Genomic DNA, 13,645 nt, shown 5'->3' on the forward strand with positions numbered 1-13,645 from the left:
GGAGAGGCCATGCCACAAGCCCCAACCCCAAAGGGCAAAATAACCCGGATGGGAATTTATGATGGAGGAAAGTGGCAATCCTAGCTGTAGACAAAAAACAAAGGTTGGACAAAATGGCCGGACTCTCTTGCTAGTAGTGTAGGGGCTGGCACCTGATGCCAAAATGAGCTTCTGCCACACAGAAAGTTATCAGTATGGCAAATGGTGGCAATCCAAAATAAAAGGAAAGTCCAGAGTTGGCACTGCCACTTGGGGGGCTTGGGGGTTAGGGATTAAGGTCACGATTGCCACTGCTTACTCATGGATCCTCCGCTTGGTGCCGGTGCTCTTCCAGAGGACAAGAGCCAAAATTCAGAACAAAGGAAATGGAGGCACTCCGGTTCTCTGCGGGTGGTTTATTCAAGTCAGGTCATACAACAATGCTCAGTCATTGGACTGAGCATTGTTGTATGACCTGACCTGAATAAACCGGAGTGCCTCCATTTCCTTTGTTCTGAATGATACATGGTGGCCCTATCACAGATGCTGCACTGGGGCCTTCAGCTGCAACTTACACCTCTCACCATCGTGTTCGGCCCTTCGGGCCTTGTTTCTGTGCATGGGCCGCGTCTGAGGTTGTCCCCATTACTCATAGACAGTGTCCATTTACGCAGTTCTCCACTTCAGGCATCAAAACGTTGGCAAAAGTGAATCTAGGATAAGGGATTACACCCTCCTTTATCTCCTACAAGGGCGCCAATGAAAGGGCGTTGTGCTAAGTCCAGGCCAAAATGGGAACGTGTGGTGGACTGAATCAGGAGATGATGGTGCATATTCTTCTCTAAAGCTTTTATACATATATACAAATGGAAAAATGACAGTGTTACACCTTCTTAGATGTATGGATCCCATGTGAGATTAGAGCGATGTTCATGTGTAGAATAAAGTTCACCGACTCAGACAATGAAACCTTCTCGAGACTGTGCAGGTACCATCACCGGTATCCCCCCTACCCTCTGGATATTATAGGGATTGTGTTTCGGGCTTTGGTCTAAAACAACGAAGACTGGTTCAGGGGTGGGAATGGGGCTGTCATATTTGGGTTTGGAGGCATCACTGCTGGCCACAGATAAAGCTGGAGGTTCGTCTATTGGTGCCTCGTTGTAGACCCGCCGGAGGGAGTAGCTGATGTTGTGAGCTCTGTAGCCAGCGGCGGTCCGGACACTGCTGGCACGGCTATTGGTGTTACTTGGTGGGGGTGCCACATCCTCTCTGTAGACAGGTAGAAAAGAAGGAGGTCAGACAAGTGTTTTTAAGGTTATTTGAAGGGGTACTCCGCTGCTCAGCATTTGGAAAAAACTGTTCCGAACGCAGGAGCCTGCGCCGGGAGCTTGTGACATCATAGCCCCGCCCCCTCATGACATCATGCCATGTCCCCTCAATGCAAGTCTATGGGAGGGGACGTGACAGCCATCACGACCCCTCCTATAGACTTGCATTGAGGGGGCGAGGCGTGACGACATGATGGGGGCGGGGCTATGACGTCACGAGCTCCCGGCGCCGGCTCCAGCGTTCGGAACAGTTTCTTCCAAACACTGAGTAGCGGAGTACCCCTTTAACTAGAGATAAAGCCCAGAGAACACAATAGGATAATTAATGCTCCTGGGACATGGGTTTACACCCGACCAGGTTACTTGGCTTCCTATTTTATTAGCTAAATTGCATAACTGAGATATTACTGTTGTTTTACTGAAATCTGCTATGTAGGCAAACTACCTATAAGTCGCATTACAATCCATTGTGCCTGGAGTATAATGAATAGGGTTAGCTTGCTACCAATTAGTCCAGTAATTAGGATATTTTGCAGTACAATGGCTCCATCTTGTGATCAGTACTAAGAATATCACCTGATGTCATTGGCCAGATCTTTCTCATAACGTCTCTTGTTGCAGCAGCAGATCAGACACCATATGAGGAGGAGAAGGAGAAGCAGGAGGAATAAAGCGCCAAACACAGCTCCAACAATAATCCCTGTACGGTTAGCTGAACCAGAGGAGAATAGACATGATTACAGTCACTTATAACATATAAGGGTCATTTCTGGATAAATGAACAATTTGGTTAAGAAGAATATAACTACTATAATACTGCCTCCTATGTAGAAGAATATAACTACTATAATACTGCCTCCTATATACAAGAATATAACTACTATAATACTGCCTCCTATATACAAGAATATAACTACTATAATACTGCTCCTATATACAAGAATATAACTACTATAATAATGCCCCTATATACAAGAATATAACTACTATAATACTGCTCCTATATACAAGAATATAACTACTATAATACTGCTCCTATATACAAGAATATAACTACTATAATACTGCCCCCTATATACAAGAATATAACTACTATAATACTGCTCCTATATACAAGAATATAACTACTATTATACTGCTCCTATATACAAGAATATAACTACTATAATACTGCCTCCTATGTACAAGAATATAACTACTATAATACTGCACCTATATACAAGAATATAACTACTATAATACTGCTCCTATATACAAGAATATAACTACTATAATTCTGCTCTCTATATACAAGAATATAACTACTATAATTCTGCTCTCTATGTACAAGTATGTAACTACGGTTATACTACTGTAAATACCATATTTTTCTCACCTGAGGATACAGATAGCTCAACCACACAAGTTCCGCTCCCCACTCGGTTCCCCACGTTACACTGATACGCCCCGGCATATACGTCAGAGATGTTCTTTATCAGTAAATCTCCAGTCACAGGAGCTGTAGGAAGAGACAAATTCTTCTCAGATTACAGAAGCCTGAAGGAGTTAATACCTACATACAAAATTCAAAACATGTTATGTCACAAATACTACAAACAATGAGCGAAGCATAATGGGACCACCGTGCTGCATTATCTTACTTTATGGTATTTAAAGGGGTACTCCGGTGGAAAACATTTTTTTTTTCTATTAACTGGAGCCAGAAAGTTAAACAGATTTGTAAATGACTTCTATTAAAAAATCTTTACCCTTCCAGTACTTTTTAGCAGTTGTATGCTACAGAGGAAATTCTTTTCTTTTGGAATCTTTTTTGTCTTGTCCACAGTGCTCTCTGCTGACACCTGATGCCCGTATCAGGAACTGTCCAAAGCAGGAGAAAATCCTCATAGCAAACCTATGCTGCTCTGGACAGTTCCTGACACGGACAGAGGTGTCAGCAGAGAGCACTGTGGTCAAGACAAAAAAGAAATTCAAAAAGCAAAGAATTTCCTCTGTAGCATAGCGCTGCCAATAAGTACTGGAAGGGTAAAGATTTTTTTTTATAGAAGTAATTTACAAATATGTCTAACTTTCTGGCACCAGTTCATTTGAAAAAAAAAAAAAGTTTTCCACCGGAGTACCCCTTTAACTTGTGAACTCCTTGCTGTCGGTGTGAAATAGCTAGTCAGGACCTATAAAATTGCAGAAGACTAGAGCTGTCCTTGACACTAGAGGGCGCTATATCACTGATAAAGATCTATGCCCAGCCTGTCTTGCTTTGTTTTCCAGTAAGGAGTACCGTATATATCATTGATAGACTTCGATGTTTTATTCACTGATCAATGTGTTCACCGAACTGAATGCCATATTGGTTGTCACCAATGCAGTAGCCTATATATATTCTGGAAGGAGAGGGAAGGTAAGTCTGCTAGTGGGGGCTCCTCTGCTGGAGGCTTATCTCCCAAGAACAAAAGAAGGATTGGACACTTAAAATAAAACTGCCCAATCCTTCTCTTTCCCAACATCTTCACTTGTGGGAGAGTTTGGGAGGCCGCCATACACATTAGATCAGTGGTACCAAACCGTTGTGCCGATCCTGGTGGGGAGGTGTGCTGCGGCAGACTGGTGGGGTAGATGGGGTCAAGGGATATTCTAGAAGACTGTGGTGTATCACTGCCACTGGGGTCTTTGGGGCGTAAAAGCTGTGAGGTCTCCAGGGGCTTCCGGCCTCTAGTGACGCTGCCTGCAGTCACTAGAGGCAGGGTACGTTGCTTTATCTGGGACATGCACAATGACTTCTTACGCATGTTCCGTAGGTAGAGAAGCTCCTGGTTGACTTCTAGTGGCTGTCGGGAAAAGCTACCTACAAGGGAAAAGCTACCTACAGGGGGCAAGCTACCTACAGGGGGCAAGCTAACTACAGGTGGTCCTATATGTAGATGTAAAGCTAACTACAGGGAGAAAGCTACCTACAGGGGGGAAAGATAACTACAAGTGGGTTCTACATCCTGGGGGGCCAAACTGCATACGGGAGGAAGGGGGTTGGGTTCATTGTGCCCTGTAATAAAAAAAACTAAATTATAAGGTGTGCCTGGAGCTGCATTAGATGACCAGCTGGTCTTGCCAAAATCACTGATTCTGCCACTGCATGTGTTTAGCTCACATAGGATTGTCTAGATTGTATACAGCCATAACAAACGCTCAACTAGGAGACGTATTAGGCAAATTATGTTATACCGTATGACAGTGGTGTCCAAACTATGGACCTTCAGATGTTGCAAAACTAGGACTCCCAGCATGCCCAGACAGCCGTTGGCTGTCTGGGCATGCTGGGAGTCCTAGTTTTGCAACATTAAGAGGTCCGAAGTTTGAGAACCACTGCCATATACCATTGTGATGTCCCGGTACGGGATATGCATTCCACAGTCCTATCAGCTTGAGTCCCTGCACGTCCCCAGGGCTCACCTGCAGTGTATAGTTGTATATTATGTGTAAAGGACCTTTGATATGGTCACATGGTTATTAGTCACATGATAATGGTTGTCATATGTTTAAAGGAGTAGTCCAGTGGTGACTCAGTGGTGAACAACTTATCCCCTATCCTAAGGATAGGGGATAAGTTGCAGGTTGCGGGGGGTCCGACTGCTGGGGCCCCCCGCGATCTCCTGTACGGAGCCCCGACAACCCGCGGGACGGGGGTGTGTCGACCTCCGCACGAATCGGCGGCCGACACGCCCCCTCAATACAACTCTATGGCAGAACCGAAGCACTGCCTTCGGCAATCTCCGGCTCTGCCATAGAGATGTATTGAGGGGGCGTGTCGGCCGCCGCTTCGTGCGGGGGTCGACACCCGCTATCTGGCCGGAGAGCCTGGCCCCCGTACAGAGAGATCGCAGGGGGCCCCAGTGGTCGGACCCCCCGCAATCTCAAACTTATCCCCTATCCTTAGGATAGGGGAAAGTTTTTCACCACTGGACTACCCTTTAAGTCACATGTTTTGTTACCCAGAGAGCACCAGGGGACCAGATGACCCGCAGCTAGCCTATGGGCTCCTTGCTCAGCCCCCTTTATAAGAGGGGGAGGTACTACAATCTCTCTCTTCCACCGCACTTTCTGCTGAGGTCAAGTCCAGTCCAGACGTCTCAGATCCAGTGTCCAGCACATCTGGAGGCCTCAAGCCTAAATTACAGCCACAAGTCAGTAAGTCAAGTCATCTCTGTCTGCTGTCACTACCTTCAGTCAAGTCAAGTCTATTATAGTCAGCTTGGCTGTCCTAAAGTCTGTCAAAGTCACTGCAAGTCCCAGCAAGCTGCAATGTCCCCTGTGTTAGTGGTCACCTCTCTGGGATCCTGGCTTAGCTGTAAAGACTGTTACTATCTGTCTACCTCAGTAAAGCTACCATTAACCCTAACATGGCTTTGGACTATTATTTGCCCTCCCTAAACTTGGACTAGCGGTGCTACTGTTCGGGTGGTTCTCGGTTAAAACCACGCCCTGGCGTCACAAACACGGAGGGGTTAACAACACCTGCCCCTGGGCTACAACACCTGCCCCACACACCTCACTTCGCACCCCGTGGCTTCGCCACACCATCACATATTATCACCAACCAGGAGTTAAACCTACCCATGTTTAGAACTGGAGTGGCTGGGTTGGAGGGCCCAGCTATCTTCTGCCATTTGTAACTTAGAGGCGGGGTCCCCTCACTTGATTTGCACTTCAGAATGACATCACTTCCTTTGTACTGTTCTCCTTCGATCAAACAACGAGGATTCGAGGGAACCGCTAGATGGGAAGAAGAGTCCATGTGTTATTAGTTGTAGAGTAAACCATTTCTCCACGTTTCTAAGATGATATGTCGAAGGATTGGTTTTAACAACTGCTCTAAGGCCCAAAAGAATGTGTCTTTGGAGGCCATCATGTATCTTGACTAGCTTTTATTATTGCCCCCATTGAACAGTAACTTTGTTCCGTTGAGTGTAGAGTTCAAATAAACTTTAACCCGTTCTACCAAAACAGAAGACTGTGTCTTTATCCTTACATCAGAAACATACAGGGCTCCACCTTGTCCTTGTAGATGCTTCAGCATATACTCTTGGCTATATGATCAATTTCTAAAAAGTAAGGTGAAGCTCCGAATAAGTCATCAGAAAGTGTTGGAAAGACCAAGGAATATGAAAGTAAGCATGAAATCCGAGGTCATTGTCCTTACATCAGAAACATACATGGCTCCACCTTGACCTTGTAGATGCATCATGATCTACTATTGGACCTTCATGATCAATTTCTAAAAAGTAAGGCGAAGCTTCTATGAAGTCACCAGAAGGTGTTGGAAGGACCAAAGAATATGAACGTTGTCATGAAAGCCGAGGTCCTTGTCTTTACATCAGAAATATACTGCGCTCCACCTTGTAGTTGTAGATGCATCAGGATCTACTCGTGACTATTGGACTTTCATGATCAATTTCTAAAAAGTAAGGCGAAGCTTCTATGAAGTCACCAGAAGTTGTTGGAAGGACCAAAGAATATGAACGTTGTCATGAAAGCCGAGGTCCTTGTCTTTACATCAGAAATATACTGCGCTCCACCTTGTAGTAGTTGTAAATGCATCAGTATCTACTCGTGACTATTGGACAATCATGATCAATTTCTAAAAAGTAAGGCGAAGCTTCTATGAAGTCACCAGAAGGTGTTGGAAAGACCATGAAATATGGAAGTTAGCATGAAAGTCAAAGATCATTAGCTAGGAATGTTCACCACCCTTATAGACAGCATGGCCCAGATTTATCAAAGAATGTCTCCGGTAGAGCTATTCTCCAACGTTTATTTGGGTGGTGGGTTTGACTAGCGTGGATCTTATTTATCAAGAAGGCGCAGCAGGAGGATGAATTTTTCGCAGCTCTGCTGTGATGGGAAAAGCTCTATCACATACACTTCTTCTAGACGCTTGTGAGGGAGGGAAGTAGACACTTTCCCGGGTCCTGAATTTGGAAGGTTAAGCGTTTTTACTTTCACAGAGCTGCTGGGACATTTTTACTTGCATTTTAGATGCTACAATCAAATTTGATTGCAGTGTCTAAGGGGTAAAAGCCGGACATCACCGTGATCGGTGATGTCTGGCATTAGAGATGGGTCCTGGTGGTAGATACACGCCAGGACCACCCAGCTATGACCGGCGCTCAGCTCCTGAGTATGTGTCATAGAAAGGGAGTGGGACGCTGTCACTCACAAGGGGTTAATGGTTGAATTACGGAAGGTAGAAGTGATTCTCACACCTACTGGTAGGGGGTGTAGCTTTGCGCCTAAAAAAAAGTACCTTTGTGCACAAAATAGCGACTTTTGACAAAAGTCGCAAATGATAAATACGTGACCACTGCATGGTCAAAAAGAATAAGTTCTACGGGTAAAACTGTCTATATCAAAAGACGCATAAAAGTCGCTAAATGAGCTGCTTGCGCCAAAGCATAGACAAATAAATGCTCTAAAAGCAATAATAAATCTCCCCCCATGTGTTTTACCTTGAACAACTAACGTAACTTTTCTCGAGGCCACCCCGGGGTTCTTCTTTACTTTGCACTGGAAGGTCATAGAGTCTCCGATATCCAGATAGGTAATGGTGATGGAGGCATCGCCTGTGCTGGGATCCGCAGAGTTAAAAGACAGGCGGTTCATGAGGCTTGGAGGACCAGTTGACACGATAGCATTGTCCATGTAGGTGAGAATCTGGTGGGAAAATGGACACCTGTTAACAGAACTGGGACTCTGATACCTTCAGGTAGGTTAATGCACTGTTTTAGCTCCAATCATAGAGATACTTACAACTTTATCCAGACCTGTGCTGTCTGGGTTCATCTGGGACCACTCAATGTCCAAGTTTCCAGTTTCTGAAGGGTCCACAGTATATGTACAGCCCAGCGTCACACTACCTCCTTTAGGCTGGAGAATGGTCTCAATACTTTGCTCTTGGATAGTAATGGCGCCCAGCAGTGCTATTAAAAAAGAGAAAGAAAAAATCAGTCTTAAACCCTGCAGGACTGGGCTACTGTAATAAAGAAAATTAATGTTCATTACAGCGGCCATTATGCCAATAATGCCCCACCCCGCCTCCCCTGCCAGAGACCACCGCCGCCACCGCTGCCCCATGGCCTCCCCTATCCCCGGTTTTTTAATTACCTGTTCCGGGGCCCGGGGTCCGCGCTACTTCTGGCTCCTGCGGCGTTCTGCGAGCTCCTCAATGCGACGTCACTGTCAGTGCGCACAGTGATAGCTCAGGACGCCGCCGGAGCCAGAAGTAGCATGGACCCCGGGCCCCGGGAACAGGTAATTAAAAAAACGGGGATGGGGGAGACAATGGGGCAGCGGTGGTGGTTGGACTAGGGAGAACCTCAGGACAGGCAAGGGGAGAGAAGCGGGCGGCGGTCTCTGGCCTTGCAAAAGCCGCTTTAAATCATTGATTTGCATATTGATTGGCCCTAAAAAATCGATATTGGTCGATCCCTAATTCACAGTGTTCTCATATTGACAGCTACTGTGCCCTCTTAAAGGGGATAAGATGTCTGGTCGCATGGGTCCCGCCACTGGGGACCCCCACAATCTCGGCTGCAGCACCCCAGACATCCGATGTACTGAGCGAACTTCGCTCCGTGCCAGATGATTGGCGATGTGGAGGCTCATGACGTCACGCTAATGCCCTGCTCGTGACGTCACGGCCATGCCCCCTCAATGTAAGCCTATGGGAGGGGGCGTGACGGTCGTCACGCCCCCTCCCATAGGATTGCATTGAGGGGGCATGGCCGTGACGTCACGAGCCTCCGGCACTGCATCCAACGCCCTAAACGAACGCCGGGTGCAGCAGGGAGTTTGCGGGGATACCCAGCAGCGGGACCACCGCGATCAGACATTTTATCCCCTATCTTTTGGATAGGGGATAAGATGTCTAGGGGTGGAGTACCCCTTTAACAGTGAGGCTACAGTGAGATCATAACAGTGGAAGTCCATTATTCCCATATCAGTGGCAACCACAGTGCCTTAATATCAGCAAAAAGCTGCAGAACCACCATAACAGAGCCTAATGCTCTTACAGCACATTCAAGCAGAGTGCCCCATAACAGTGACAGCCCACAGTGTCCCCATAACAGTGATTATCATATTTTGTGTTTTCGGAGGATAATGCGCCCATATGTTGGGTCTGGGTAAGAAGATTCCCTATAAAGACAAGGAAATATTTGTATAATTTTTATCCAACACAAGTTTTTTTTTAATGGAACATATTAACATGTATGACCAGTTATGACATCACAGATGAGGAAGCTTCAGGACACTGACAAGGGGAACCCCTTCATCGTCACCGCCTTGATTGATCGTGTAGGAGCGGTGTCCTCGTGCGATGAACGTCAGCGCAGGAATCTTTAGTTCCTCACATCTCCTATGTCTCACACGCACCCTGCAGGGAGGAGGACATCACAACCCGCACCCATGAATACCAGTTTCTGTTAGGCGTGCTCTCTGGGTAAAAATACAAGTTTTCCCTCCATTCCCTCATTCCTCAACTATCCTCTCTATTTCTCTTATTATTATTATTATTTTTTTTCCCTTCTTTTCCCTATTGACTCTGTGATTGTTCGTCTGTTTGTCTGTGGGTTCCCTTTTGTTCCATCCTCCCCCCCCCCCCCTCCTCTGGACCTGTTTGATTCAACATTTAGGTTTCTTGTGTCTACCCCTGGGGCATTGGTTTAAAGGGTTACTCCGCTCCCCAGCGTCCGGAACATTGAGTTCCTGAACGCTATGTGCGGGCTTCCGTGTTCATGCCCGCCCCCTCGTGACATCATGCCCCATCATGTGACGTCACGTCCCGCCCCCTCAATGCAAGTCTATGGGAGGTGGCGTGACGGCCGTCGCATCCCCTTCCCATAGACTTTCAATGAGGGGGCAGGCCGTGACATCACGAGGGGGCGGGCGTGAACACGGAAGCCCGCACACAGCGTTCAGGGACTCAATGTGAACATTGAATTCCTGAATGCTGGGGAGCGGAGTGACCCTTTAACTTTAATTGCGTTTATGAGCTTATCATGCCTCCCTTTATGTTCCACAGAAATGTCATTTTCTGACCGCTACTGGATCTCGGCCCTTTGTAATGTCATAGGCCTGTTTTATTTTTGGATTGATTTTGTATCCATGAAAAATCTTTAATAAAAATTTACAGTAAAAAGAAAAAAAAATACAAGTATTGGTCCCCTGAGATAATTGTGATGTCACACAAGGTGGGCGCCAAACCGTCATGGACGCCATCAAAACCCCCACAGTGTATTCTGGTAAAGCTAGTGCAACAGGGCAGGAGAGTATGGTCTTTGGGGGGAAATTTATCAAATCCTGTGTAAAGGAAAACTTGCCCAGTTACCCATAGAAACCAATCAGATCGTTTCTTTCATTTTGTAGAGGCCTTGTTAAAAATAAAAGAAGCGATCTGATTGGTTGCTCTGGGCAACTGGTATCCACACTGCTCTAGGCCCAGCCCGAAGCCCCGATCTGTCCTAGTTTGCCACATTTGCTACTAAAGGTACTAAATTGATTCTGTGTAGATGAGACCAGGATGGCCCCATTCTGAGTCTGTCCTGGTCATGTGACACTGAGCAGAGTGGGAATGCACTAAGCACACACTCCTTCCTGTTCGTTCTGTGATCCTTCGGGGTCTGAACTCTTAGAACCCCAACAAATTGAAACCTTTTGTATGCCTCTTTGACATAAACTGTGTTAAAAAGTTGTTTTTTTTCCATGACAGTGCCCATTTAAATCTGTATATGGGGTACTGTGATTTAACTCCTTAACGACGCAGGACGTATATTTTCGCAATATAACGCGGGGTCACGCGGCTACGCACAGGGGCAATAATGACTCTGACGCCAAGTTGCGGATAACGGTAGCTTTACTGAGGGTAGATAGATGGTAAAGTCTATACAGTTCAGTCAGGGCCCAAGGAGGTGACCAGAGACTCAGAGACCTTAAAGGGGTACTCTGGCGCTAAGACATCTTATCCCTTATCCAAAGGATAGGGGATAAGATGCCTGACTGCGGGGGTCCCGCCACTGGGGACCCCCGTGATCTTCCACGCCGCACCCCGTTAGAATCAGCCCCTGGAGCGTGCTTGCTCCGGATCTGATTATTAGCGATCACAGGGACGGAGCATAGTGACGTCGCGGCTCTGCCCCCTCAATGCAACGCCTATGGATAGGGAATAAGATGTCACGCCCCCTCCATAGGCTTGCATTGAGGGGGCGGAGCAGTGATGTCACACGGGAGCGGTGCCGTGACGTCACTATGCTCCGTCCCTGTGATCGCTAGTAATCAGACCCGGAGCAAACACGCTTCGGGGGCTGATTCTATCGGGGTGCCGTGTGGAAGATCATGGGGTTCCCAAGCGGCGGGACCCCCACGATCAGGCATCTTATCCCCTATCCTTTGGATAGGGGATAAGATGTCTTAGCGCCGGAGAACCCCTTTAAAGAGGTACTCCAGTGGAAAACTTTTTTTTTTATCAACTGGTGCCAGCAGAGAGCTCTGTGTTGCAAAAAGAAAATCATTTCCTCTCTAGCATTAAGCAGCTAATAAGTACTGGAAGGATTAAGATTTTTTAATAGAAGTAATTTACAAATCTGTTTAACTTTCTGGCACCAGTTGATTAAAAAAAAAAGTTTTCCACCTGAGTACCCACCTGAGTAGTTAAGGGCTTGCTGGGACTTGTAGTAGGACTGGGCAATTTAATGCAGGCCACGCTGACTTGACAGTTTCTGACAGGGACTGACTTGACTGATGACTGACAGCTATGCCTGTAGCTTACTTTCAATTGACTCTCTCTAGGACTCGACTTGACCTCAGCAAAGACTTGTAAGGAAAGAGAAGGAGATAGCTCCACCCAGGGCTTATAGGGGGAGACTAGCAGGGAGCCCATAGGTCACCCCTGGGATCACCTGGTCACATGGTGAACAGTCTTAAAGTGACAACTCTTTCTGAACACATTACATGGTATAATACATCAGAAACACATTTACATGGGGGGGACAGATGCAAGGGGGCCCAGGGGACATTGTAGGGAGGCTGCCTGACAGGACAGCAAGGGTACTGGGCCACCACACATGTCCTACTCCAGTATGGCAGCCATTCTTGGCAGTCATCCTGATGTTATCTTGAGATTCCAGCAGATCACGTGGATCATCCTCAGGATTGTTTACCTCTCATACATACACACGTGTGCTGCCGGTTTGGTAATAACTACACTCCCGCCGGTGACGGCTCGGTGCTGCTATGTAAACACAGATACTAAGCCGCTGCCGCAGAAACAAAGAAAAGGTCGGATTTGTTTGTGGAACATCAACTAGAAGCAGAAATTGCAAAAATCCACATCAAATTTTGTAGACAATTTGATTTACTTATTTTTGGACGCTCAGCTGAGCATTTATGTATTTATAATGGAGAAAATGGGAGGGTATGGCTGCCACCTGGCCGGTATTTATGCCACCCTGCTGGTATTTTTATATTAAAAATACCGTCCATACAACGGCCGGTATTTATCCAACCAATCCTCCAACTCCCGGAATGTTGCACCATATACTATACCAGTGTATCCTAACCAGAGCGCCTCCATCTGTTGAAAAACTACAGCTCCCAGCATGCCCGGACAGCCGTTGGCTGTCCGGGCATGCTGGGAGTTGTAGTTTTGCAACAGCTGGAGGCCCCCCTGGTTGGGAAACACTGACCTATACTACACACTACTATATAGTCCAACATGCTGGGAGTTGTAGTTTTGCAACAGCTGGAGGCACACCTGATTAGGAAACACTAACCTATACTATATACTACTATATAGTCCAACATGCTGGGAGTTGTAGTTTTTCAACAGCTGGAGGCCCCCCTGGTTGGGAAACACTGACCTATACTATATACTACTATATAGTCCAACATGCTGGGAGTTGTAGTTTTTCAACAGCTGGAGGCACTCCTGGTTGGGAAACATTGACCTATACTGTATACTACTATATAGTCCAACATGCTGGGAGTTGTAGTTTTTCAACAGCTGGGGGCACCCCTGGTTGGGAAACACTGACCTATACTACACACTACTATATATTCCAACATGCTGGGAGTTGTGGTTTTGCAACAGCTGGAGGCACCCCTGGTTGGGAAACACTGACCTATGCTATATACTACTATATAGTCCAACATGCTGGGAGTTGTAGTTTTTCAACAGCTGGAGGCCCCCCTGGTTGGGAAACACTGACCTAAACTATATACTACTATATAGTCCAACATGCTTGGAGTTGTAGTTTTTCAACAGCTGGAGGCACTCCTGATTAGGAAACTCT

General features: G+C 46.5%; 1 protein-coding gene across 1 annotated transcript; it reads right to left on the reverse strand.

The window, feature by feature from the left end:
- Positions 1 to 498: 498 nt before the first annotated feature.
- On the reverse strand, positions 499 to 10,641 carry VSIG8 (V-set and immunoglobulin domain containing 8). The gene is made up of 7 exons (XM_056546458.1): positions 10,511 to 10,641; positions 8,109 to 8,278; positions 7,808 to 8,012; positions 5,916 to 6,074; positions 2,686 to 2,808; positions 1,887 to 2,022; positions 499 to 1,251 (listed from the first exon to the last, which is right to left on the reverse strand). The coding sequence occupies exons 1-7, from the start codon at positions 10,575 to 10,577 to the stop codon at positions 936 to 938; spliced, it is 1,176 nt and encodes a 391-aa protein (XP_056402433.1). The 5' UTR covers positions 10,578 to 10,641; the 3' UTR covers positions 499 to 935.
- Positions 10,642 to 13,645: the final 3,004 nt, after the last annotated feature.

This window comes from Hyla sarda, chromosome 11 (genome assembly GCF_029499605.1).
Source record: "Hyla sarda isolate aHylSar1 chromosome 11, aHylSar1.hap1, whole genome shotgun sequence".
In the NCBI taxonomy this organism is placed as follows: Eukaryota; Metazoa; Chordata; class Amphibia; order Anura; family Hylidae; genus Hyla; species Hyla sarda.

Excerpts from the sequence above, each read along its gene's own strand:
- VSIG8 (XM_056546458.1), bottom strand. The coding sequence starts at position 10,577 with ATGGCGTCCATGACGGTTTGGCGCCCACCTTGTGTGACATCACAATTA. Across the intron at positions 6,075-7,807 it reads AGTTACGTTAGTTGTTCAAG|CGGTTCCCTCGAATCCTCGT; the intron begins GTAAAACACATG and ends CTTCCCATCTAG. Across the intron at positions 2,809-5,915 it reads CACTCCAGTTCTAAACATGG|CTCCTGTGACTGGAGATTTA; the intron begins GTAGGTTTAACT and ends CTCTTCCTACAG.